The sequence below is a fragment of the Panthera tigris genome, chromosome B3, assembly GCF_018350195.1.
Source record: "Panthera tigris isolate Pti1 chromosome B3, P.tigris_Pti1_mat1.1, whole genome shotgun sequence".
Lineage (NCBI taxonomy): Eukaryota > Metazoa > Chordata > Mammalia > Carnivora > Felidae > Panthera > Panthera tigris.
In genome coordinates, this window is record NC_056665.1 from 33,257,844 (window position 1) to 33,280,848 (window position 23,005).

At 41.1% G+C, this 23,005-nt stretch overlaps 1 protein-coding gene across 2 annotated transcripts in view; it reads right to left on the reverse strand.

Annotated features, from left to right (window-relative positions):
- Positions 1-23,005, reverse strand: part of BBS4 (Bardet-Biedl syndrome 4) — a 55,493-nt gene that overhangs the window by 5,868 nt on the left and 26,620 nt on the right. The window contains exons 1-9 of one of the 2 annotated variants that reach the window (XM_042988444.1): positions 18,397-18,482; positions 15,940-16,019; positions 13,433-13,496; positions 11,912-12,023; positions 10,856-10,928; positions 5,483-5,536; positions 4,066-4,193; positions 1,220-1,274; positions 199-267 (exon numbers count right to left, since the gene is read on the reverse strand). In XM_042988444.1, coding sequence (XP_042844378.1) covers positions 199-267; positions 1,220-1,274; positions 4,066-4,193; positions 5,483-5,536; positions 10,856-10,928; positions 11,912-12,023; positions 13,433-13,496; positions 15,940-16,019; positions 18,397-18,436 — 675 coding nt within the window. In that variant the 5' untranslated portion in view covers positions 18,437-18,482. Of the gene's footprint in view, positions 1-198; positions 268-1,219; positions 1,275-4,065; positions 4,194-5,482; positions 5,537-10,855; positions 10,929-11,911; positions 12,024-13,432; positions 13,497-15,939; positions 16,020-18,396; positions 18,483-23,005 lie in introns of those variants that run through there. The other variant, XM_007084571.3, reaches the window with a different exon arrangement.

Below are 23,005 nucleotides of genomic sequence, written 5' to 3' on the forward strand. Positions count from 1 at the left end.
ACACGTGCTCTTTTAGAAAACAAAAGCAGAGCGCTAACGTTTTACAACATCTTCAGATAAGAAGGGCCATGTCTATTTAAAACTTTTCTAAGAAAAAGGTAATTTCTCAGGTATCCAAAATGCTCTCTAGGGCCAGATCGCCCCTGGCGGCAGTGGAGCATCTGAGTAAAGGCTCTGGGGTTTGACGGCCTGCAATACCTTGTAGTTGGTAGGGTCATAGGTCAGTGCATTTCCAAGATGTTCGAATGCCTTCTGGTAAATGCCGAGCTTGGAGAAAAAGCAAACCAGAGAATTACATCAGGGGGAGATGGCAGTTAAGGAGTCTGGCCAACCACACCCTGAACAAAAACACACTGACGTTCTGAGTTCTCATGATTAAAAAAAAAAAAAAAAGCAGCTACAGATACCAGATAAAAAAAGAAAACTAAAAATCCCCTTATTTGTTGATTTGTCCCCTGATAAGGTCAAAGTATCTATCTGCCAGGAACCACCTCTGCCACGCTTTGCACACTAATGCCTCTTGGCAGGAAAGGGGCTGGTTAGCCTCATTCCCCTGGGGCCAACCTCCCAAGCCAAAGCCAGGAAGGCCTAGGGTTAAGCTCCTGATTCCTTTTAAAGAAAAACAAAACAGCCAGAAAGGCCACCACAGAGGCATAGCTGGAGGAGCAGCTGAGCAGGGAACTTGGGGAGTTCATGGGGGCAGGACAGGGACAGACCCTCAGGGATCCCTGGGCCTCGGATCCGCAGGCTGATACAGAGAAGTGGAGGCGCTAAAAAGATGCCATTTGTGCTCAGGAAAACACGGAGGGGACAGGAGACTTCTTATTCGAGACAGTGTTTTGCCTTCTCGTTCCTGTAAGATCCGGCTGGGAAGGAGGGGTGGAAACGGACTCTGCCCCAAAGCCCGTTGGCCAGCGCCAACCTGCATCAGGCTTTCTCCCCCCAGCAACACCATGCCGGCCCCACTGACCGGTCATTTCTCATAAATGCTCTTTCCTTAAATGGGTAAGTAGCCTCAAGCAGGCTTATTTGCTTCTGATTTGAATGCAGAAAATTACTTCCTTTAGCAGATAAAAAATATCAGATGCAGAGAGTAAGGTTCACATGACCGTTAGGAAGATGCGTTAAAGTAAAATGAAAATTCAGGGAAACCACAATCCACACACATCCAAAAGCATTTCTAACACCAGTGCACGAATGAGTAAAGGGTTCTCATTACCTGTAAGTAGAGTAATCCCAAAGTCGTAAGAAGTTCTGTATTCTCTGGTGAGAACCTGCAACACAGATCGGTGCTCAGAGGGAAACCAGATGCGTACAAGACACACAGGACACCTGCACACTGACGTGCCCTCACGAGCAGTGGTGGACACTTTTTGCCTCCTCCTCCCCATGACCATTCCCGAAGTCCTTTGGGAATTTCCTTCTAAAGTAGGTTATCTCAACCCTGGCTACAGGGTGAATTGCTCAGCAAGAAGAAATGGGACTTAGCATCCAGACTCCTTTCAGGATCTTTCTCCTTAGGGCCAAAGTCCTAAGAAGAACTTATAGAATATTCTCTGTGACGGTCCTGATTATACTGATATAATTAAAGACCGATTCTCCATAAATCAAGTCAGTCTAGAAAACAACACAGCGACAGCCAGTTCCCTCTTGTAGGATTTTTTTTTTTTTCTGGTCTCACTGTACTGACAATGCCAGCCAGCAGGGTTCTCTGTGTAATTTAGGATCCCAACGGCCCTAATGCTCTGTTCTCCATATTAAACAAAAACACATACTAAAGAGCCAAACTAAACAGAAGAAGGAAGATACTCACCAGCCCTAGGAAAGAATTAGCCATTGGCTTTGGGGACTAAACACTGACTTAAGTAAAAGATTATCTGCTTTCCCAATCCCTCACTGACACTTGCCTTTATCCCAAAAGTTAAGCAACACTAAGCTGAGATGTTCTGTCTATAGGACCATCAGCAGCTTCAACAGTGAAAATGGCAAAAGGCAAGGAACTGTCTCCAGCACTGGTCCCATGGAGAGACCAGAACAAGAGGGGCCAAATCCCCCAACTAGAGGAAGGTTGAGCTGAACAGAGCTTACTCAGTTCAAATGGATATTTGCCCTTCACTTTCTGCCATAATAAATATCCATTTTGATCACCTCCCTCCCACAAACCAACTACATAACTTTCATGATTCTGGTGGCATCTCCCCCCGAACTCCCCACCAAAACATGACTACCATCTCCAAAGCTATGAGTCACAGACAATGGTCTCCATTCTCAGGTTCCAAACTCTCAAGCTGTCCCCTTATTCCCTTGGGAATTTTAGTGACTTCAGTCCTTGATGAGCCACTGGAAGAATATCACCCTTAAGATTTATGTGAGCTAATCTCAAAGAGCCAACTTTAAAAGGCAGAAGTCAGCGGGGCACGTTGGTGGTTCAGTTAAGCATCAACTTTGGTTCAGATCATGATCTCGTAGTTTGTGAGTTCGAGTCCCGAGTCGGGCTCTCTGCTGAAAGCTCAGAGCCTGGAGCCTGCTTTAGATTCTGTGTCTCCCTCTCTCTCTGCCCCTCCTCAACTCTCTCTCTTGAAAATAAATAAATATTTAAACAAAAAAAAAATTTTTTAAGGCAGAAGTCAGGGATCAAGGCTTCCACCCTGCCCCACAGAAGCTTAAAATATGCTACATGGATTGGGGGGAGGGGTGCCTAGCTGGCTTAGTTGAATGTTGACTCTTGATTTTGGCCTAGGTCATGATCCTAAGGGTCATGGGATTGAGACCTGCAACGTGCTCTGCGCTGAGCATGGAGCCTGCTTGAGTTTTCTCTCTCCCACTCTGCCCCTCTCCCCTGCTGGTGCTCTCTCTTAAAAAAAAAAAAAAAAGCTACATGGGCTCCTTCCTCTAATCCCTGTAAACTTAGCTTCTTGGTGACAAAAGTCTTTTGTAGCTTAAAAAACCAAGGGACTTTTATGTCTTTGTAGATAATGTGGTTGAAGACAATTCAGAGAGTGTTTAACTGATACAGCCAGAAAAGTGACTATCATGGTAGAAGGCAAAGGTAATTAACAGAAATCTAAGTTTAGTTCAGAGACTAATTATCAGGAATAATAGACTTTGTGGCCATGCTTCCTGTTAAGTGACAAAACAAACATGACATTTTGCTACATTTATCCTACTTAAAACAAACAAGACCCTATACAAAAAAGACAAGATAGTACATGTCCCTAGAGAAGAAATATGGAACAGCATCCTGAGAAAGCCAGTCAGTTCCATTATCAACAGGGGTTTGGCCTACCCTAATCATGTTTTAAGAACACAAGATATTGGGGCGGGGGTAGGGAGAACGCCTGGGTGGCTCAGTTGGTTAAGCGTCTGACTCCTGGTTTTGGCTCAGGTCATGATCTCAGTTTATGGGGCCGAACCCCGTGTTGGGAGAACAGAGCCTGCTTGGGATTCTCTCCTTTTCCCTCTCCCCTACTCACTCTCTCTCTTTAATAAACTTAAAAAAAAAACACAAAAAACACCACAAAACATATTGGTTTCATGCTAATAAAGGCCAGATGTTTATTAGTGAGTCAGATTTCTGACCCCAATGTCCCCGGAAAAAGATCTGCTATAGAAGTGAAAACCACAATGGCAGAGTAGCAGCTGACTCCAAAATCTATGTGCGCCTTCCTCCTGAGCACATGTGTACCCACTTCCCTTGCAGCTAGTGGCCACGTCACCCTCACAAACCACCACCCCGCACCATAGCCTGAAACATGGATGCTACATTAAGTCAGCTTCACCAGCAGGTGAAGACAACAATGTAAGAAATGGTGGGTTAATAAAGAACCTGGATCCCTGACTGACCTTGGGGAGCAGAGCTGTCCAGCTAGGCTAGGCTGGCCATACTGACGGGGGAGAAGCACAAGTCTTTTTATGTAAGCAAGCCACAGGGAGCTTTTAACCTTGGCCTGAACCGTACTCTAACTCACACAACTAATAGTCACAGGAATCCATCTTAGGCTTGGGGGTTCATATGTCTGCTCCCATTTGTCTTCTCATTGCCTTAAAGAAAACAGACATACTTACTCCACTGCTTTCTTGTAGATTTCAATGGCCTTGTCCAAGTCTCCCTCCAGCAGGTGGATCTTCCCCAGCATTATGTAAGTCAAATCATGCCTGTTAAGATGTAGGGCATTGTGCAGCTGCTCTTGCGCCTAAGAAGATTGATGGAGTAAAGAGAACCGAATCACTACAGGAAAGGACGATGTCTTCGTACGGCTAACGTAAAGACAGAGCTCCCCCTTTCTAACGCAGACACATCACATCTCAGCAAACAGCCCCCACTACCCAAAAAACTAAAACATACCAAAACTGCTTGCTGACAGGAGGGCTGGCAACATGAGGTGTCTGCCTCTGGAGCCACTTGGGAGAGTTTATACAAGATGATTAACCTTTTTGAGTGTTTTCTCCATGTTGGTATTCATACCCATGACTCATGCCTTCATAAGTCAAAGGGATGTCTTAGTACAGAAGACAGCACTGCCCTGAACTCAGTCCCAGCTGCACCACTGACCAATTGCATTACCTTCCCCAGGGTGGACTGCATTTTCCTCACCAATATTTTGATAAAAGAATGAATGGACTGTTCTCATTTATTCACTCAACATGTATCCACCAAGTATCTATTGTTCTAAGTACTAGGGATACCAGAGCTAACAAAACAAACCCCTTGCTCTGGAAGAGTTTATATGCTAACAGATATAAAGGGCTTCATTTAAGACATTCAACAAGTATTTACAGAAATGTCAAGTATTATATTTGCTCTGTTAGCTTTATAGTAAAATCTAAATATAATTCTCCTTCTCCTAAGTACAGGTCTGACCCAAGAACAATCCTATCTCTCCCTTGGCTCAGAATAATCTGATGAATAGAAATGTACTGGCTTGGAATATTCTCTGAGGAGAAAACTCTCCTAGCCAAGCATATAACACTGTAGCTCTGCCCAGGAAACCTGAAGAAACCCACTAAAAATAAAAGTTCTCACATGGAAAATAACATTAAAAACAGAAACTCAAAAATCAGATCCACTTAGAACTAAAATTCATTTCCAATGACCTCACAAACTAAAATCAGTTGCTGTCAGAGCATAAGACTTTTAACACTTCCAGACTTAAGGGTTCACTTTTTGATATCTAAGTTTTATTCAACATTTGTTTCTATACTAGTAAATTAAACTGGGGTGGAGAAGAAGAGAGAAAAGCAATTACATTGCCATTCCCTCATAACAGTTCTAGAGTCTGTCATTTTGTTGCTAAAATATGGGGGGAAAAACAGATGGATGAAAAATAAGAATAAATATGGGAATAAATGTACATGGCACTTTGGATTTTTACTTCTCCAAATCTCTACAAGCACTTCCTAGAAATAATACAAAACCCTCAATGAACCCTCAGTGAAGCCCCCAGCCGAGAACTCAACCACCACCACCATTTCCATCAATTACCTTTTTGAACTGTTTCAGATAAATGTAGCAAACTCCTAGGTTATGACAGATCTCCTACACATGAAAGAAAGTAAAATAGCATAGGTGTAAATTCCACAGTTACCAGCAGAATGAAACATCAGGCATCTGGGGATTGTACTGTTCAGCAAAACTTACATTTTAAATGACACAACAGGTATTTCATACCTAAATACATTTAAAAACCATTTTTTACGTTTATGAGAAAGAGAGTGTGTGCATGAGCAGGGGAGGGGCAGAGACAGGGAGAGAGAGAATCTCAAGCAGGCTCCATACTGTCAGCACAGAGCCTGACATGGGGCTCAATCTCACAAACCTTGAGATCATGACCTGAGCTGAAATCTAGAGTCAGACACTTAACCGACCGAGCCACCCAGGCATCCCCATACTTAAATACACTTAAATACACAAAATGGACTGTTTAGGGGCGCCTGGGTGGCTTGGTCGGTTAAGCGTCCGACTTCGGCTCAGGTCATGATCTCACGGTCCGTGAGTTCGAGCCCCGTGTCGGGCTCTGGGCTGATGGCTCAGAGCCTGGAGCCTGCTTCCGATTCTGTGTCTCCCTCTCTCTCTGCCCCTCCCCTGTTCATGCTTTGTCTCTCTCTGTCTCAAAAATAAATAAATGTTTAAAAAAAAAAATGGACTGTTTAAAAACTCAGATTATAGGAGATAAAAGCAGAATAAACAGGTGATCTTCCTGGGTGTTTGACGTACATACCCAGGCCACTCACCCCAAGCTTTTCTTCTCAGAAGAGACTTGCCACAGCCCCTGCTCCACCCGAAGGAAATTTGTGTGTATGTATACATAAATAAATATATGTGTGTGTCAGAGTCCCTCTCCTCGTAATCCAGAATTGACTACATGACGTGGACTTGAGGACCAACAGCACCATCTGGAGGCCACTAAGACGGAATATATGTAATTGGAGCCTGACAGCTGTAGTCTACAAACCCTGGCCCACAGACCAAATGCATCCTCTGCCTTTTCTTGTAAATAAAGTTTGATTAGAACACAGCCACAATCACTCGTTACACATTGTCTACAGAACTTTCACACTAGAACTTCAGAGTTAAGTAGTTCAAAAGAGACTATATGAAGCCACAAAGCTTAAAATATTCACTAGGCCTTTTACAGAAACAGTCTGCCAACTGCTGATCTACAGAAAGAGAAAATGAAGCAGAAATGCGGAGTAGCCACCTTGGTCACTAAAAGTTTTCCAGTTCTAGTTCACTGTAAGACAAGCCTGTGTTTCCCTGACCTTGAGTTTCATAAAATCGCTGAAGTTCCCTTATGCTGAATCCCCCTTTATTTACAGTAGCTTGAGAGAAAGGAGAAAGCAAAGGTGAGGACCTTCCTGTTAGTAGTGGAGAGATGCGGAAGCACATCCAGGCCCAGAAGCATCCCTGTCTGAAGAACCATGGACCCCAGAGCTCAGAGACAAATGGTTTAATAGGTTCCAAGTCTCTTAAAATAACAACAGGATAGGGAAAACCGACTGAGTACCTACTTCACATCAGGCTCTATGCCAGATGGTTTTCATATATGCATTACTATAATTTTCCCAGCAAATCTGAAATACAGGTGTAACGATTCTGATTTGAGAGATAAGAAAATTGAAGCTCAGAGAGGTTAAATAGTTTGCCTAACTTAAGCCAGGAGGTGTCAGCACTAGGATTTTTCTTTCTGTTTTTAGGTCTAAATCTTAAGAAGAATGTCAACCATGTATAAACGTAGACAGAATCGGGACACCTGGGTAGCTCAGTCAGTTGGGCGTCTCTGACTTCAGCTCAGGTCATGATCTCGCAGTCCGTGAGTTCAAGCCTCACGTTGGGCTCTGTGCTGACAGCTCAGAGCTTGGAGCTTACTTCAGATTCTGTCTCCCTCTCTCTCTGCCCCTCCCCTGCTCACACTCTGTCTCTCTCTCTCAAAAATAAAATAAAACATTAAAAAAAATTTAAAAAAAACAACAACATAGAATCACCATGGACTCCTCATTCTGTCCCAACAACCATCCAACCCATTCTCCCATCTACCCCACTAGTTTATATCAGATAGCATAACATTTCATCTACAACCTTTCAGTATGTATTTCTTTTTTTTCTTTTTAATTTTATTTATTTTGAGAGAGAGAAAGCGAGCGAGCAAGCAGGGGAGGGGCAGAGAGGAAGAGAGAGGGAGCAACAGAATTCCAAGCAGGCTCTGCACTATCAGCACAGAGCCTGACACAGGGCTCGAACTCATGAACTGTGAGATCATGACCTGTGCTGAAACCAAGAGTCAGATGCTTAACTGACGGAGCCACCTAGGAGCCCCTCAATATGTATCTCTAAAGGATAAGGTTGTTTGGTTTTTTTTTTTGACTACCCACAATACCACTATCATACTTGGAAAATAATAACTGCTCATATCAGATACTGATTTATGTTTAATAAACATAAAACCCATAAATGTCTCACAAACACACAATTTTTCCCCTTAAATCACAATCCAAATAACGTCCACACACGGCAAAGCACTGGGACCCGAACTCAGGCTTGCCTACAAAACTTGCGTACTTTCCCCTTTATCACGTAACAATGTACACACGGAGCTAGAAAAAGGAGAAATGCATCTGTGCTTGTCTTCTAAATGTCTTGAAAGCTAACTAACCCCCAACTCTTTAAAATAATTTTCAGGGTGCCTGGGTGCTCAGTTGGTTAAGCATCTGACTCTTGATTTTCGCTCAGATCATTATCTTGTGGTTCATGAGTTCGAGCCCCCCACTGGGGCTGTACAGAGCCTGCTGGGATTCTCTTTCTCTCCCTCTCTCTCTCTCTGCCCCTCCCATGCTCTCTCTCAAAATAAGTAAAATGAACTTAAACGAAAGTAGAAAATCATTTGCCATAGATATTACTTGAGAAGGCAGCAGCAAAAGGCCTTAAACTGACAACAAAGGAAATTTGAGAAGGAAAACAGAATAAGAGTTAAATCATGTGTTTCACAGAATGAGGGAATCCAGCAGACATCCTGCAAAAGGCAGCTGGTACAGTGGAAAAATGATAGGCCTAAAGCGAGGAATCTCAGAGTCCAGGCCTGAATTCTAGCTCTGGTTCTGCCACCACCTCACTGTGCCCCCTTGAACAAGTCACTCCATCTAGCCAAAGCCTCAGCTTCTCACCTCCCTCAGCCCAATCGGGTAAATTCTCCCTACTTAACAAAGCTGTTCCAGAAGTCAAAGGAGGTAACAGCAGGAGGAACTATTATCCCCCTGTTGCAGCTGGACTGTGGTATAAAGTAGGGCCACAGGAACTCACATAGCAAGTAGGACACAGAGGAGCAGCTCGGGGCATGACTACCTCTACTGGTACCAATGGAATGGTCATCCCAAGTGGTCAGTAATACCAAATGAGCTCTTTCAACCAACTGGAAGGATTAGCAGATACTCTCCATTCCTCCTGTGTGACTCTGAGCTCTCGTTTCACTTCGTCCCGATCTTCCTCTATCAGTTCTTTTCAGCTCAGCCCTTCAACACTTTTCCCTGGGTTCCGCCCTCAGCTCTCCGAAGAGTGATCTCATCCAATTTCATGCTTGTAGTCATTACCTTTATACTCTTGACTCCAAAATGTACATCTCTAGCCCAGAACACTGGAGCTTCAGACTTCTATATCCAGCCATGCACTGGACATGTCTCCATTTAAATGCCCTACCGGAAGCAAAAACTCATCAAGTCCACAATGTTAAAGACAGGATTTAGCTCTGATTGGTTATCATCCTCCTCTCTTCCTTCCTGTATTTCCTATTCTAGCTGATTGTTCCATAACCCACCAATCCACCTTTGCGTCTCTGAGACCGAGCCCAGTGCCTGGCACGTAGCAAACATTCGTGTGTTGAAAGAATGACTAAATGAAGGAGTAAATGAATTATCCTTCATCTGCAGCTTCACTTTGGCCTTTAGCTATAAAATACTTGGTGGCATTTGTCTTCAGACCTATGGAAGTGACCAACAAACTGGAATTTTTTGAAAATAATGGTGCCATAAGAACTGCAGAGGAAATCTATGCTAACTCTCCGTATGAATCAATCTAATCCTTCACACATACATATTTCTTTCCAAGAATCATCACTATTGGGGAAAAAACCAACAGCACAAGAAAGAAGAACCAAAATAAAGAGAGGAAGCAAAAGGTAATTCTGGAAAGCAGAACAAAACTTCAAGAGTCAGAGACATGGAGAGGCTATTGCAAGAAGACAAAAGACAAAGTTCTTAGAAATTAAAAATATAATTACTGACATAAAAAATACTGAATGGATAAGATAATAACAGAATGTGAATAGCTAACAACAAAAATGATCTGGAGAATAGGATTCAGGAAATGTCCCTGAATGTACAGCAAAAAGACAAAAAGCAGGACTATGTGAGATGCAAGTGAAGAGACACAGAGAACAAGTACAGAACACCTTTAATACAGTGGAAAACAGTGTGGCAGATGCCACTCGTTAATACCCACTCTCCTCATTTTCGTTACTAACAGACCCTAATTTTGTTCAGAGTGTCAATGTGTCCAATGAAAAAACTGTATTTCCCAGTCTTCCTTAAAAGGGGGATAGTTGATATGACACAAGTGGCAGTCTTTTGGGGATTTTTGGGAAAGCTGTGCTTTCCTAATACAGGCTATATCTTTTTCTCTTCGTTGCTTGTTTTTTCTCTCTGCCTGGAATGATGACGTGATGTCGGAGCTGCAGTAGACGTCTTATGACCATGAAGAAAAAACCTCAGCTTTGACGTCCTTGGACCACCCTGTCAATGTTGGCAACTACTTACCTGGTATATATTTTCATGACAAAAAATAAACCCCTAATTGGCAAAGCCAATGTTCAATCAAAATTTCTGTTGCAGTTACAATCCCTAACAAAGAGACAATGGAGGAGAAGAAAATCAAAGAACTACTCAAAGAAAATGTCCCTGACCCAAAACAGAGCAAGGATCTTCAGAGTGAAAGCCAACTTAGTGTCCACAGATGGGGATGGGGGCGGGGGGAGGGGGTAACACTTTTACACAAGTATTATTGATATTTCAGAACTCCAATGATAAAGAGAAAATCCTTGAAGCTTCTAGAGAGGAAAGTGAAGTTAATCAACAAGTAGCAGACTGGTAACAGACTGCCAGAAAACCATGCAGCAATGTCTGCTAAGTTATGAGGAAACATGGTTTGGTTTTTGATCTTATACTTAGCTAAATCATCAATCAAGTGTGAGGATAAAATAAAGACATTTGGGGCATGTAGGAATTCAGTAACAGTAACAAGACAGCCATATGACAAATGGAACCATCAGCAGGTCACTAATAACAAAGAACTTTAAAGTTCTCTACTTACCCAATCTGTCTGGTTAAGTTTAGCTGCTTCATTATATACTTCAATGGCAGCTTTATGTTTTCCCAAAAGAAATCTATGGGAGAAATACATTTTCTGTAATTGTTAACTAAAAGTTTTACAGGACTAACTCCACTAGTCCCCCATTTGACTCATATTCCATCCAGCAGAGAAATCTGGAAGCCCCTGCCTTATTAGCTGGCTGTGCTGTTTTGGCCGGTGAGGCTGGTCTCTATCAGTCACAGAAGCTCTTTTGGTAGGGACTGCACTGATAGCTATTCCAGGGTCTTGGCCTCATTCTACACCACTTTTCGTGAAAGTCTTCTGTAATTTATTTTCCACAATGTACCACACATGTAGAACAAAAAAGAAACAAACTGGTATATATACCAGTTAAACTGGAGCTGCCATCATTTATTATCACCGTCTATTATAGGGACATGCCCTTCCCTTCCAAGACTAAATCTCTTTCCTCAACCTTGATTCTGGAGGGAGGCAAAGGCAAACCAGGCTCTATACAAAGGAAGTGCAAGTATGAATGACAATGTAGGTAAGAAAGTGGGGGTAGAAACCCCATGGGACACTTTACAGCTCCGGAGTAGAAAAACAGTGTACCCATCAGCTTAGAAAGACTTTGGAGGTTGCTTGCATGGAGGCACCATTAGGGCATTCACTCAACAAACACTTACTGAAACTTACTATGTCAAGTATTATACCAAGTGTTGGAACAGTACATGAAAAACATTCCATGGGTTGCCAATAAGATTAGGGGACTGAGGGCACAAGATGTCCCTATTTATATGATAAACAGTATCAGTGTTCCCCCCATCAAACTAGACCATACAATGTTTAAAATACTCAACTCCTTTATACTTGTTGACTTATTTTCTCAAGTTTCGAAATTAATCCACTCTTCAAAGGGGATCCCCATATATCTACTAAGCCACTCTCCCTCTACGTATCAGGTTGATCAGGCTGTCAGAAGCAGGCTCGGCCTGAGAACGCATTTTACATCGTTCTCTGTGAATGCCCAGGACTTCTGAGGCAACAAATACTCACAAAGATCTGGCCACCTGCTTGAGGTTATCAGCACACTGAGGGCTGAGAACAGCGCACGTCTGAAAGAGTTCTAGGGATTCTTGGATATTTCCTTCCAGGCGAAATATTAATGCTGCCAAGGATAGAAAACACAGAAAAAACTCATCACATTCTAGGAAGAACAGAGTCTGGTATCAGAAAAACTGAAGAAGGAGGAGTAAGAAATCATACCAAAGAAATCCTTTGGATAATTGTATCTTTAATACAATCAGCTCAGACCTCAGGTAGGCTGAAAACAAGTAGCAGAGTTGCTGACAATCTAAAACCTTTTTAAATAAGGTATCTCAGGGGTGCCTGGGTGGCTCAGTCGGTTGAGCGGCCGACTTCGGCTCGGGTCATGATCTCGCAGTCCATGAGTTCAAGCCCCACGTCGGGCTCTGTGCTGACAGCTCAGAGCCTGGAGCCTGTTTCGGATTCTGTGTCTCCCTCTCTCTGACCCTCCCCCGTTCATGCTCTGTCTCTCTCTGTCTCAAAAAATAAATAAATATTAAAAAAAAATTTTTTTTTAAAGTAAAAAAAAAAATAAGGTATCTCAAAAAAAAATAAATAAATAAATAAGGTATCTCAAATGTACCTGCCCCTCTACCCAGTACCCACCATGTAGATAGGTGCCTTGAAAGTTATCCCACAAATTCTTCATAATAAGAACATTCCTGGTCTTTCCTGTCAAACACTCTATCATAATTCAGACTTCCATCTAGTAGTTTCCAGAGTACACCCAAACAGGACAAGTGAAATCAAAAAGATTCTGGCCAAGAATGCACTAATATTTCAGACTTATTTTCAGTAATGCAACCTATTGGAATCAGTAATTTTTCCCAGGCCTGAGTTTTCAGAAGAATTTTCGTGTTTAAGTATTATGAGGCACTGCGAGTCTGGCACCTGTAATACTGGGAATAAAAGAGCACTTTTCTTGCCATGATGTCCTAGATGTGTCAAGTATCCTGCAAATCATGTCATAAAATTACATATTAATCTGAAGACTACCAATCCACTGAGTGGTAAACAAAACTGTTCATTTATACCAAAGAGTCAGTGGTTCTGTATTTGGTTTCTGATGAATTTCATCTACTTTCCACCTCATCCTGTATACCTCTAGGCTTCTTCTCTTCATCCTAACGCCCTTATAAAAAATCCTCAAGGCTTCCGTCATCTTCTGTAGCCTGACTACAAAGGACAGTTCCAAAAGCCCTTCTGGGCTTGAAGCTGCTGCCTGAGGCAGGGACCCTAACATCCATTCTGAAAACATTAGCCAGACACTTGGAAAAGGGGGAAAGAACGGCAGCAAATTTTTTCTAACAGAACTAGTCATTTCTCAGGTCAAATCCAGCATAAGAATTATGTTCTGATTTCAAAAAACATAATACCGAATAAGATCTTTGTAGAACATTTGAATTTAAAGTGTTTCGTAAGTTGTTTGCTCTTCTTTTGAAACCTAGGCCAAGAATGCATTTCTCTAGCAAGAAGAGAACTATGTCTTACCTTGGACATAGATAGCATATTCACATAACCCCTGAGTCTCCTGAAGCTGCTCTTTGATAACAGCCTGAAAGAGGAAGAAAAATACTTGTAAGTCACAGTTAGGTGTCCTAAAGTGGATTTTTTGTTTTAATTTTTTTTTAATGTTTATTTATTTTTGAGAGAGAAAGAGTGCAAGTTGGGGACGGGCAGAGAGAGAGGGAGACACAGAATGAATCCAAAGCAGGCTCCAGGCTCTGAGCTAATAGCACAGAGCCTGACACGGGGCTCAAACCCACAAACTGTGAGATCATGACCTGAGCTGAAGTCAGACGCTTAACCAACTGAGCCACCCAGGTGCCCCAGTGTCCTAAAGTGTTTTTAAGAAAAGTAGAGGTGGACAAGGAGCATATATAAGAAATCTAGTATATAAATAATTACTAATAATGTTCACTTGGAATTTTTTTAAATCTCAACTCTTTTACGGTTACTTACTATAGAACAGGGGTCAGCAAACTATGGCCCACAGGCCAAATCTGAGCCAAACAGGCTATTTTTGTACAGCTCTCAAGCTAAGAGTATTTTCCTATTTTAAAGGGTTATAAAAAAAAAGAGAGAGAGAGAGAGAGAAGATGAAGAATATGAAAGAGACTGTGGCCGACAAAGTCCAAAATATTTACTATCTGGCCCCTGCAGAAAAAGTCTGTCAACCCCTGTCTAGAATCTTACTAGGCAAGCTAAGGGGAATAGGAAGATTTCCAGGCACAATTATAGATGCTAGGGGCTCTCTGATGAGCAAAACACAGGTTCTTCCTTGCTCCCGTGACAGGCTAAGCTTGGGATGCTATAGGAGCACCTGAGTCTAACTTAGAGCATCAAAGAAGGCTTTCTGGAGTAAACAGTTTCAAATCCTGTGTTGGCAGCGGGTGGAGGAGAAGCCGAGATGACTAAGAGAGTCCGAGAGAGAAGGGCCTCAAACACCAGGCTAAAAATGTTGAGAGCAATGGGAGAATCTTGGTAAGTTTTAAACAGGAGGTAACCTGATTCAATTTGCTCTATAGAAAAGTCATTTTGGAGGCACTGATGAAAACAGATGGAAAGGAGGCAAGATCGGTATAAGAATTCCTGTGATAATTTAAACAAAAATTATGGGAATTAACTAAGGCATGGAGAGGGAATGAAGTGGACAATTTCAAGAGATAGTAAACAAGGATCACCAAAACTTAATGATTATCTATATTATATTAGGAAAAATGGGTCAGGGGAGCCTGACAGACAGATGAGTGAATGATGGTACCTAGCCCCGAGACAGGGTACAAGAGAAGGAACAGGTTTGGAGGAAAGCAGATAAATTCAGCTACAGAAGAGTTGAATTTGAAATACTTGTGAAGCATTAGTAGGTATCAGATTAGTTTGAAGATCAGGAAGAGGTGTGTGAAATGAGCTGAGAAAGGGGCCAAGGATAGGACCTAGGAACATCTCCAATGCTTAAGAAATAAACAAGGAAGAGATGCCAAAAACAGGAAAGAGAAAGTTGTCAAAAAAGGAAAAGGGGGAGTGCCTAGGTAGCTCAGTGGATTAAGCATCTGACTCTTGATTTCAGCTCAGGTCAGGATCTCACAGTTCATGAGATTGAGCCCCAGGTCAGGCTCTGCACTGTAATCTACAAGGGATTGTCTCTCCCTCTCTCTCTCCCCCTCCTCTCCTGTCTCTCTCAAAATGGTCTCTCCTCTCTCTCTCAAAATAAATAAATAAACTTAAAAAAAAAACAACAACAGGAAAAGGGAAAAAAGAAAAGGATAGTAGTATCACAAAAGGAAAGAAAGAACCCTTTTAAGATTCATACTGGTACTAACCATTTCTAGTTCTGTACATTGCCATAGGTACAAATGCTATGGGTAAAACTTTAAAACTATAACCTTAGAAGCATGACAAAGTTCCAAATGCCATAAGACAGTTTCAAGGATATATTTTGCACGTTAATACTATTGTCTGCTAGCAAGTATATAACATGTATAGTATGTTTCCAAAGATATAGTTTAGAGAAAAAGGAAATACAAATTGTTTTTAAATATACAAATGATGATCAAGTTCATCAAAATAAGAGAATTATAAAACTCAATGAAATACCATTTTTCACCTATCCAGAGATGAGGAAGTTAAATACTACGCTGTGTTGAACACTGGCCATTCACCATGAGACCAACAAGTCCCAGAGAGCGGCTGCTCCTTTACCCTGGTCTTGAAATGAGAAGACACATGGAGCACACATGAATCTGACCCCCAGCCTGTAGTCAGACCCAACCAACCCACAGCCAATCTGGAGGCCCAAGAGCAATAATTAAATGTCTGCTGTTAGAAGCCACTGAAATTTTGAGGTTGTTAACAGCATTATCCTAGCAAAAGCTAACCAATATACACAGTGTGGGGAAACAGGAATTCATACATTATTAGTGGGATTTAAGAGCCACCATTGTTAGCTATCTAACCAATGCCTGCCTCTCATGGTCTCTGTCATTACAATCTCTCACCTTGCATGCTTCATAATCCTTCCGTATATAGTGAAGATGTATCAACCAGTTCTGCTTCTCCAAAATAGGAAACTCTTGAGCTGGTGAGCATATTTTGACAAAACAAACATAATAGCCATTGTTAGATTTTCTCCTTTAGCATCATGCTCACATTTAACCATAAGCCTATGGCAGTATTGCATTAAATTCTTCATGCTGTTGACCACAAGAATGTACAGGTTTTTAAACTAATAGATATTTGTCCTACTATTACACATTGAATATAGGCTTCTCAGTTTTTTGTGGCTCATAGTGTCAGTTTCTCAAATGGTAACTTGGCCTGAAAAAAATAAAATAATTCTTTTGTTACTTCTCTCTCTCTCCCTGGTTACTGAAGGTGAATACGAAGAATTTCTAAGAAATATTTCAGGAATGTTACCAACAAAAAAATACATAACACAGTTAACATCCCATCTGATAGATCAGAGGACCAAAAAGAGTTAGATATGGTCCTAGCAATAACAAGGTAAAACATTATACTGTTGTCCAGGAATGAGAAGGCAACAATGACCAAAAAAATCTATTTGAGCCACTGAAAATGATTCATGATAAACCATAAAATGAGTTACTATCCTTCGAATTCAAAGGATTAAAAATATGGGTAAAAATTCATTAAGAAATTATTTTTCTATGAAAGAAAGAGAAGGATTCACACCGACCTCAGAATAGTTGTGAGGAAGGGGGTGGGAGGAAAGTTAAAAAGGAGGGACTTCAGCTCACTAATGCTTTCATTTCTCAAAAAAGAATAAAAATCTCTAAAGTATACATAACTATATTTTTTTAATTTGTTAAATCTGGCCAGTGAGTACACAGATGTTTGTATTTTTTAATGCACTTTAATATATATTTGAGATATTCCCTTTTAAAAACATAAAAGAAAGGGAATAGCAGGAAACAAGATGGAAATGATTTCTAATTATTTGTAATCATTCTGTTCCAGAATCTTAGGAGATACATCAAGGCAAAAGCTAACACTTATAGGTCCATAATATTACAGGAAGGAAAAGAAGTTTCCTGTGACCCTGAGTTAATGGTGTCAGAACACAATAACAAAGTATTGCTGCTTAGTCCTTCCCAAGAACAGGGATTATCAATGGAATTTACAAGGTAAAATTGTGACAGAAAGAATGGGTATGGTTTCATATGCCAAAAGGAAAAGAAGGTAAAGTGTTCAACAGCACTATACTCTTCACCTTCCAAAAACCCACACTCTGAGTGGGACTGCCCTTCTTCCTAGTTGAGATTCTCTGATGACTTCTGTTTCCTTCCTTCTTTCCTTAAGCTCCCTCAACTGCCAGATCTTAGCCTTTCATGTTCTGCCTAACCACTTCCAGAATTAAATTTCCTACAAAAGGCCATACTGATCACCAAGTTTAGAGATGGGTGTGGGTGCTCGTGCACACATGTCAAGTGGGTAAAGAAATACACCATGATGAATAGTTCTGGGGCAAGTGGCTAACTGAGTAATCTTGGGCCAAGTCTCATTTCTATGGCCTATTCCTCTGTCACATGCCCCCTGAAGGGAAAGAGTGAAAGGAGACACTGAACCCTTTGAGTTTAAAATATGACTAAGTATCATTGCTTCTACAGCTTCAGGCTATAGACAAAATTCATAAAATGTAAATCAGAGTTTTGCTATTTTTAAAATTTCACAATAAAAGATGAGTAATTTTTTGTTTTTCCTGGATAAAGAATGGAGGAAAAAAATATTCAATCTGTAAGATAATTTAAGAGCCCAGAGGCCCATGAAATGCAAACCTAGGGATTAAAAGAAGGGAAGCCATCGCCAAATCTGGCTTAAAGGTCATTTCACACTCCTGGAGATATAATTTGTCTAAAAGCTAAGAGAATTCTAGCTTCATCAAAAACTGGAATTTCACTGTCCTATTTCTAACTGTGTGATCTTGGGAAATATAGTTTCCTCATCTATAAAATAGATACTCATTCATTCATTCATTCAACAAATATTCACTGAGCACCTACCATGTGCCAGGTCCTATTCTAGGCATTGACAATACCAAAGTGAACCAAACTGACCTCCTGCCTTAAATCAGTGGGGACAGGATTGGGGGTAAGTCAGAGAGTGCTAACAGAAGGGACAGATGATAATAAAGTAAGTTTTATAGGAGTGATATTTTTCTACAAAAGCAGAGAAGGACAAGGAGTACAGGTAAGGGGTTACACATTCAAATAGGAAGGTCAAGGAATAAAATATCCTCACAGAGTTGTGAGGACTGAATGACAATATATATAAAGAGGTTCAAATTCTGGCATATAGTTAAGCTCTACAGAAGTGTTAGCTGTCGCTGCTATTATTTTTATTATCTGCATTATTATTTATTTTCTAAGATGAGGGAATTCTGGATGCCTTAGAAATCCCTAGACTCTGTAAGTCTTGAGTCTATGTTAGAATTTTACCTGTAAATGGGTAAGTTGAATTTCTTGTATCCCAAATCATTGCTCACTCCAATTCCCGCTACAAACAGGGGTACTGGTTCTTACATGCTTTCACCAAGTATTATGACAATTACCTATGTGAAAGATCCTCTAAAAAAAGATAGACATGTAAAGGCAAAGCACAGCCTCCTCTATTTTACAGCAGAGCAGGGCAGTCATCTCTGATGCTACACTTCAGGAGCCTCTATTATCATAGAGGTCAGGTGGCCAGCTGATGAGATGAAGACAAGGTAATGCCTTTCAGCCGCTGCACCTCATTCCTATCTCCAGTTCCCACCCTGCCCCTCCACCATCACTGAGGCAGTAGGGGTGGAAAACTGGCAACCTGGCAACCATACTCCCTTGGCCCTTCTATTCTCCTGCCCCCATTCCACTCTTTTGTGACATCTCTCCTCTTTCTTTCCCCTCTAAGGATACACCAGACTTCTATCTTAAACAATTACACAACCAAATAAACATAGCAATACAAGAATTCTTCTCCCTTGCAATTTGTCCTAGGGGCCAAAGTCTCTTAGTAATGGCCCTAACTCAAATTTTTATCTTAAACTTTGATCAGTGCTAGGGAATAACATACCAGAAAAATGAAAGCTGAGCAGAAAATTATTGTGCCTTGAATTTTTAGCTGAAGAATCTTCTAAAATAACTAAGACTTTTAGAAGTACATTATAAATGAACCCTTCTTTGGTAAAGGATCTCTTCCTGGATAAGCAGACACATCATGCATGGTTTTTATATGTAGAATTCCCGTCCTGATTCAATACCAGCCTTCTCTGGGACCTACAGCAAGTTATTTAACTTCTCTGGGCCTCCATTTTTCCCTCTATAATTTTCACTGGAAAACTATGAAAAATCTGAAAGTGGCCATTCAATAAATGTTAATTTCTTCATGTTATAACAGGACTTCTAACACTTTACTATCTCAATTTGGGACATCAAAAGATACAACAAGTCTTCTCCTGAGGTAAAGAAAACAAAAGTAAAAAGAAACTACTGGGACTACATCAAAATAAAAAAGCTTCTGGACAGCAAAGGAAATTAACAAAACTGAAAGACAATCTACTGAAATGGAGACGATATTTGCAAATCATATATCCAATAAGGGGTTAGTATCCAAAATACATAAAGAACTTATACAACTCAACACCAAAGAAATAATCCAATTTAAAAAATGGGCAAAAGACATGAACAGTCATTTCTCCAAGAAAGACATACATGTGGCCAACCAACACATGAAAAAATGTTTAACTTCACTCATCATCAGGGAGATGCAAATCAAAACCACAATGAGATATCACCTCACACCTGTCAGAATCAACAACACAAGAAACAACAAAACAAGTGCTGATGAGGATGCAGAGAAAATGGAACCCTCATGCACTGTTCATGGGAATAAAAACTGGTGCAGCCACTGTAGGAGACAGTACAGAGGTTCCTCCAAAAATTAAAAATAGAACTACCATATGATTCAGTAACTGTACTACTGGGTATTTACCCAAAGAATACAAAAAAGACTAATTTGAAGAGATAGGCATCCCTATGTTTATGGCAGCATTATTTACAATAGCTAAGATACAGAAGCAGCCCAAGTGTCCATCAATGGATAAAGAAGATGTGGTACATATATGCAATATTACTCAGCCATAAAAAAGATGAAATTTTACCATTTGTAACAACACGGATGGATATAGAAAGTATAATGCTAAGTGAAATAAGTCAGTCAGAAAAAGACAAATATCATATGATTTCACTCATATGTGGAATTTAAGAAACAAAACAAACAAAGGGAAAAAAAGAGAAACCAAAAAACAGACTCTTAACAGAGAGCAAATGGATAGACCAAAGGGGAGGGGGTGGGGGAATAGGGAAATAGGTAAAGAGTATTAACAGTACATTTATCTTGGGATGCCTGGGTGACCTAGCTGGTTAAGCATCTGACTCCTGATTTTGGCTCAGGTTATGATCTTTTGTGAAACAGAGCCCCACGTCAGGCTCTGAGCCCACTTGGGATTCTCTCTCTCCCTCTCTCTGACCCTCCCTGCTGACACTAACGCTCTCTCTCTAAATAAATAAATACTTTTAATTTTTGAAATGTCTATTTTTGAGAGCCAGGCAGTGAGAGTGGGGGAGGGGCAGAGAGAAAATGGGACAGAGGATCCAAAGCAGGCTCCACGCTGACAGCAGAGAGCCCAATTTGAGAGGCTCAAACCCACAAACTGCAAGATCATGACCTGAGCCAAAGTCAGACACAAGCGACTGAGCCACCCTGGTACACCAAGAGTACACTTGTTTTGTTGAGCACTGAGTAACATATGGAATTGTCCAATCGCTATATTGTACACCTGAAATTAACATTAACACTGTACATGTACACTGGAATTAAAAGAAAAGAAAGATGACACATCTTGAAACAAATGTAAATCTAAGACATTTTTTTTTTACTATCAACTTGAGCTCTGTGATTATCAGTCAGGGTCTAACAAGGGACCATAAAAACCACTTGAGAATTTACAACAGAGGGACTTCAATGCAGTGAACAGGTTAAGGGGCACCTGGGTGGATCAGTCAGTTAAGCGTCCGACTTCAGCTCAGGTCATGATTTTGCGGTCCATGAGTTCAAGCCCCACGTGAGGCTCTACGCTATCATAACAGCTCACAGCCTGGAGCCTGCTTCAGATTCTGTGTCTCCCTCTCTCTCTGCCCCTACCCCATGCTCGCCCAGGCTCTCTCTCTCTCTCTCTCTCTCTCTCAAAAAATACAGAAACATTAAAATACAAATTTAAAAAAAATTAAAAATAAAAACAAGCAAAAACCTTAGTATTTCTTTCACAAAAGAAATGACAAGTATATGAAAAAGCGTTCAACTCACTTAGTCATAAGGACAATGCAAATTAAAGTCATAATAAGATACTACAACATATCTACCAGCATGTCTAATATGAAAAGGACTGAGAGTAACAAATGTTAGTAAAAATTCAGGGCAATCAGAAATCTCATAATTGCTGGTGGGACAGTACAATTACACAACCACTTTGGCAGTCTCTCATAAAATTAAAATATACACTGGGGGCGCCTGGGTGGCTTGGTCGGTTAAGCGTCCGACTTCGGCTCAGGTCATGATCTCACGGTCCGTGAGTTCAAGCCCCGCGTCGGGCTCTGTGCTGACAGCTCAGAGCCTGGAGCCTGTTTCAGATTCTGTGTCTCCCTCTCTCTCTGCCCCTCCCCTGTTCATGCTCTGTCTCTCTCTGTCTCAAAAATAAATAAACGTTAAAAAAAAAAATTAAAAAAAAAATTAAAATATACACTTTATATATGGCCCAGCAATTCCATTCCCTAGGTACTTACTGTAGAGAAATGAAAACACCTACCATACACACACACACACACACACACACACACACACACAAAGATGTGTAAATGAATGTTCATAGAAGCTTTTACATGATAGTCAAAATCTGGAAACAACACAAATGTTCACCAATAGGAGAACGGATGAAATGGTATATTCATTTATACAATGACACATTATACAGTACTTTAAAAAAATAAACTACTGATACATTATTGCAACGTGGATGAATCTCAAAAACACTATGTTGAGGAAAAGATACCAAAAGCTACATAGTACATACCATATGATTCCCTCTGTATGAAGTTCAAGCACACACAAAATTAATTTACAGGGACAGAAATCAGAATAGCCCCCTCTAGAGAACTGAAGGGAGGACTGACTGTAAAGGGGCACGAGGAAACTTTCTGGGTGATGAAAATGATCTGAGTGATGATTACATGAGTATATGTATGTGTCAAAATTCAATGGGGTGCCTGGCTGGCTCAGTTGGTTAAGCATCCAATTCTTGATTTCGGCTCAGGTCATTATCTCACAGGTTTGTTGAGTTTGAGCCCCATATCAGGCTCTGTGCACTGATAGTGCAGTGCCTGCTTGGGATTCTCTCTCTCCCTCTCTCTCTCTCAAAATAAATAAATAAACTTTCAAAAAAATTCAAAATCTGGGCACTTAAGATTTGTAGATCTTATTAGCACTTCCATTTAAAACTTAGCATCGTTCCTCAAAAAAATCAAACAATAGTATATGGTCCAGCACCTCCACTCTGAGTAGATACCCAAAAGAAATGAAAGAAGGGAGCCTGTTTCTGCATTTGCTGCTAAGGTGCTTGGTCCTTCCAAGGAAGCTAAGGCCATGTTGGGGTAAAGCCCTCACTTCATCCTGTGAATAGCCTGGCTGCCAGCTGCCAGCCCAACACTTTCATCTGCATCTACTCGCCCCTCATCCTGCACAATGATGAGGTAACAGTTACAGAGATAAGATGAATGCTCTCATTAATGCAGCCAAAGTAAGTGCTGGACCTTTCTGACCAGGCTAGTTGTGTGCAGAGGCTCTCGCCATCGTCAACATGGAAGCCTCATCTGCAGTGAAAGGGTGGTGGACCTGCCCCAGCAGGAAACCCTGCCCCCTCCACTACTGCTGCCTCAGCTGAGAAGTGAAGCAAGGAGGGAAGAACCTGAGGAGTCTGATAACATGGGCTTTGGTCTATTTGACTAAACCTTTTTG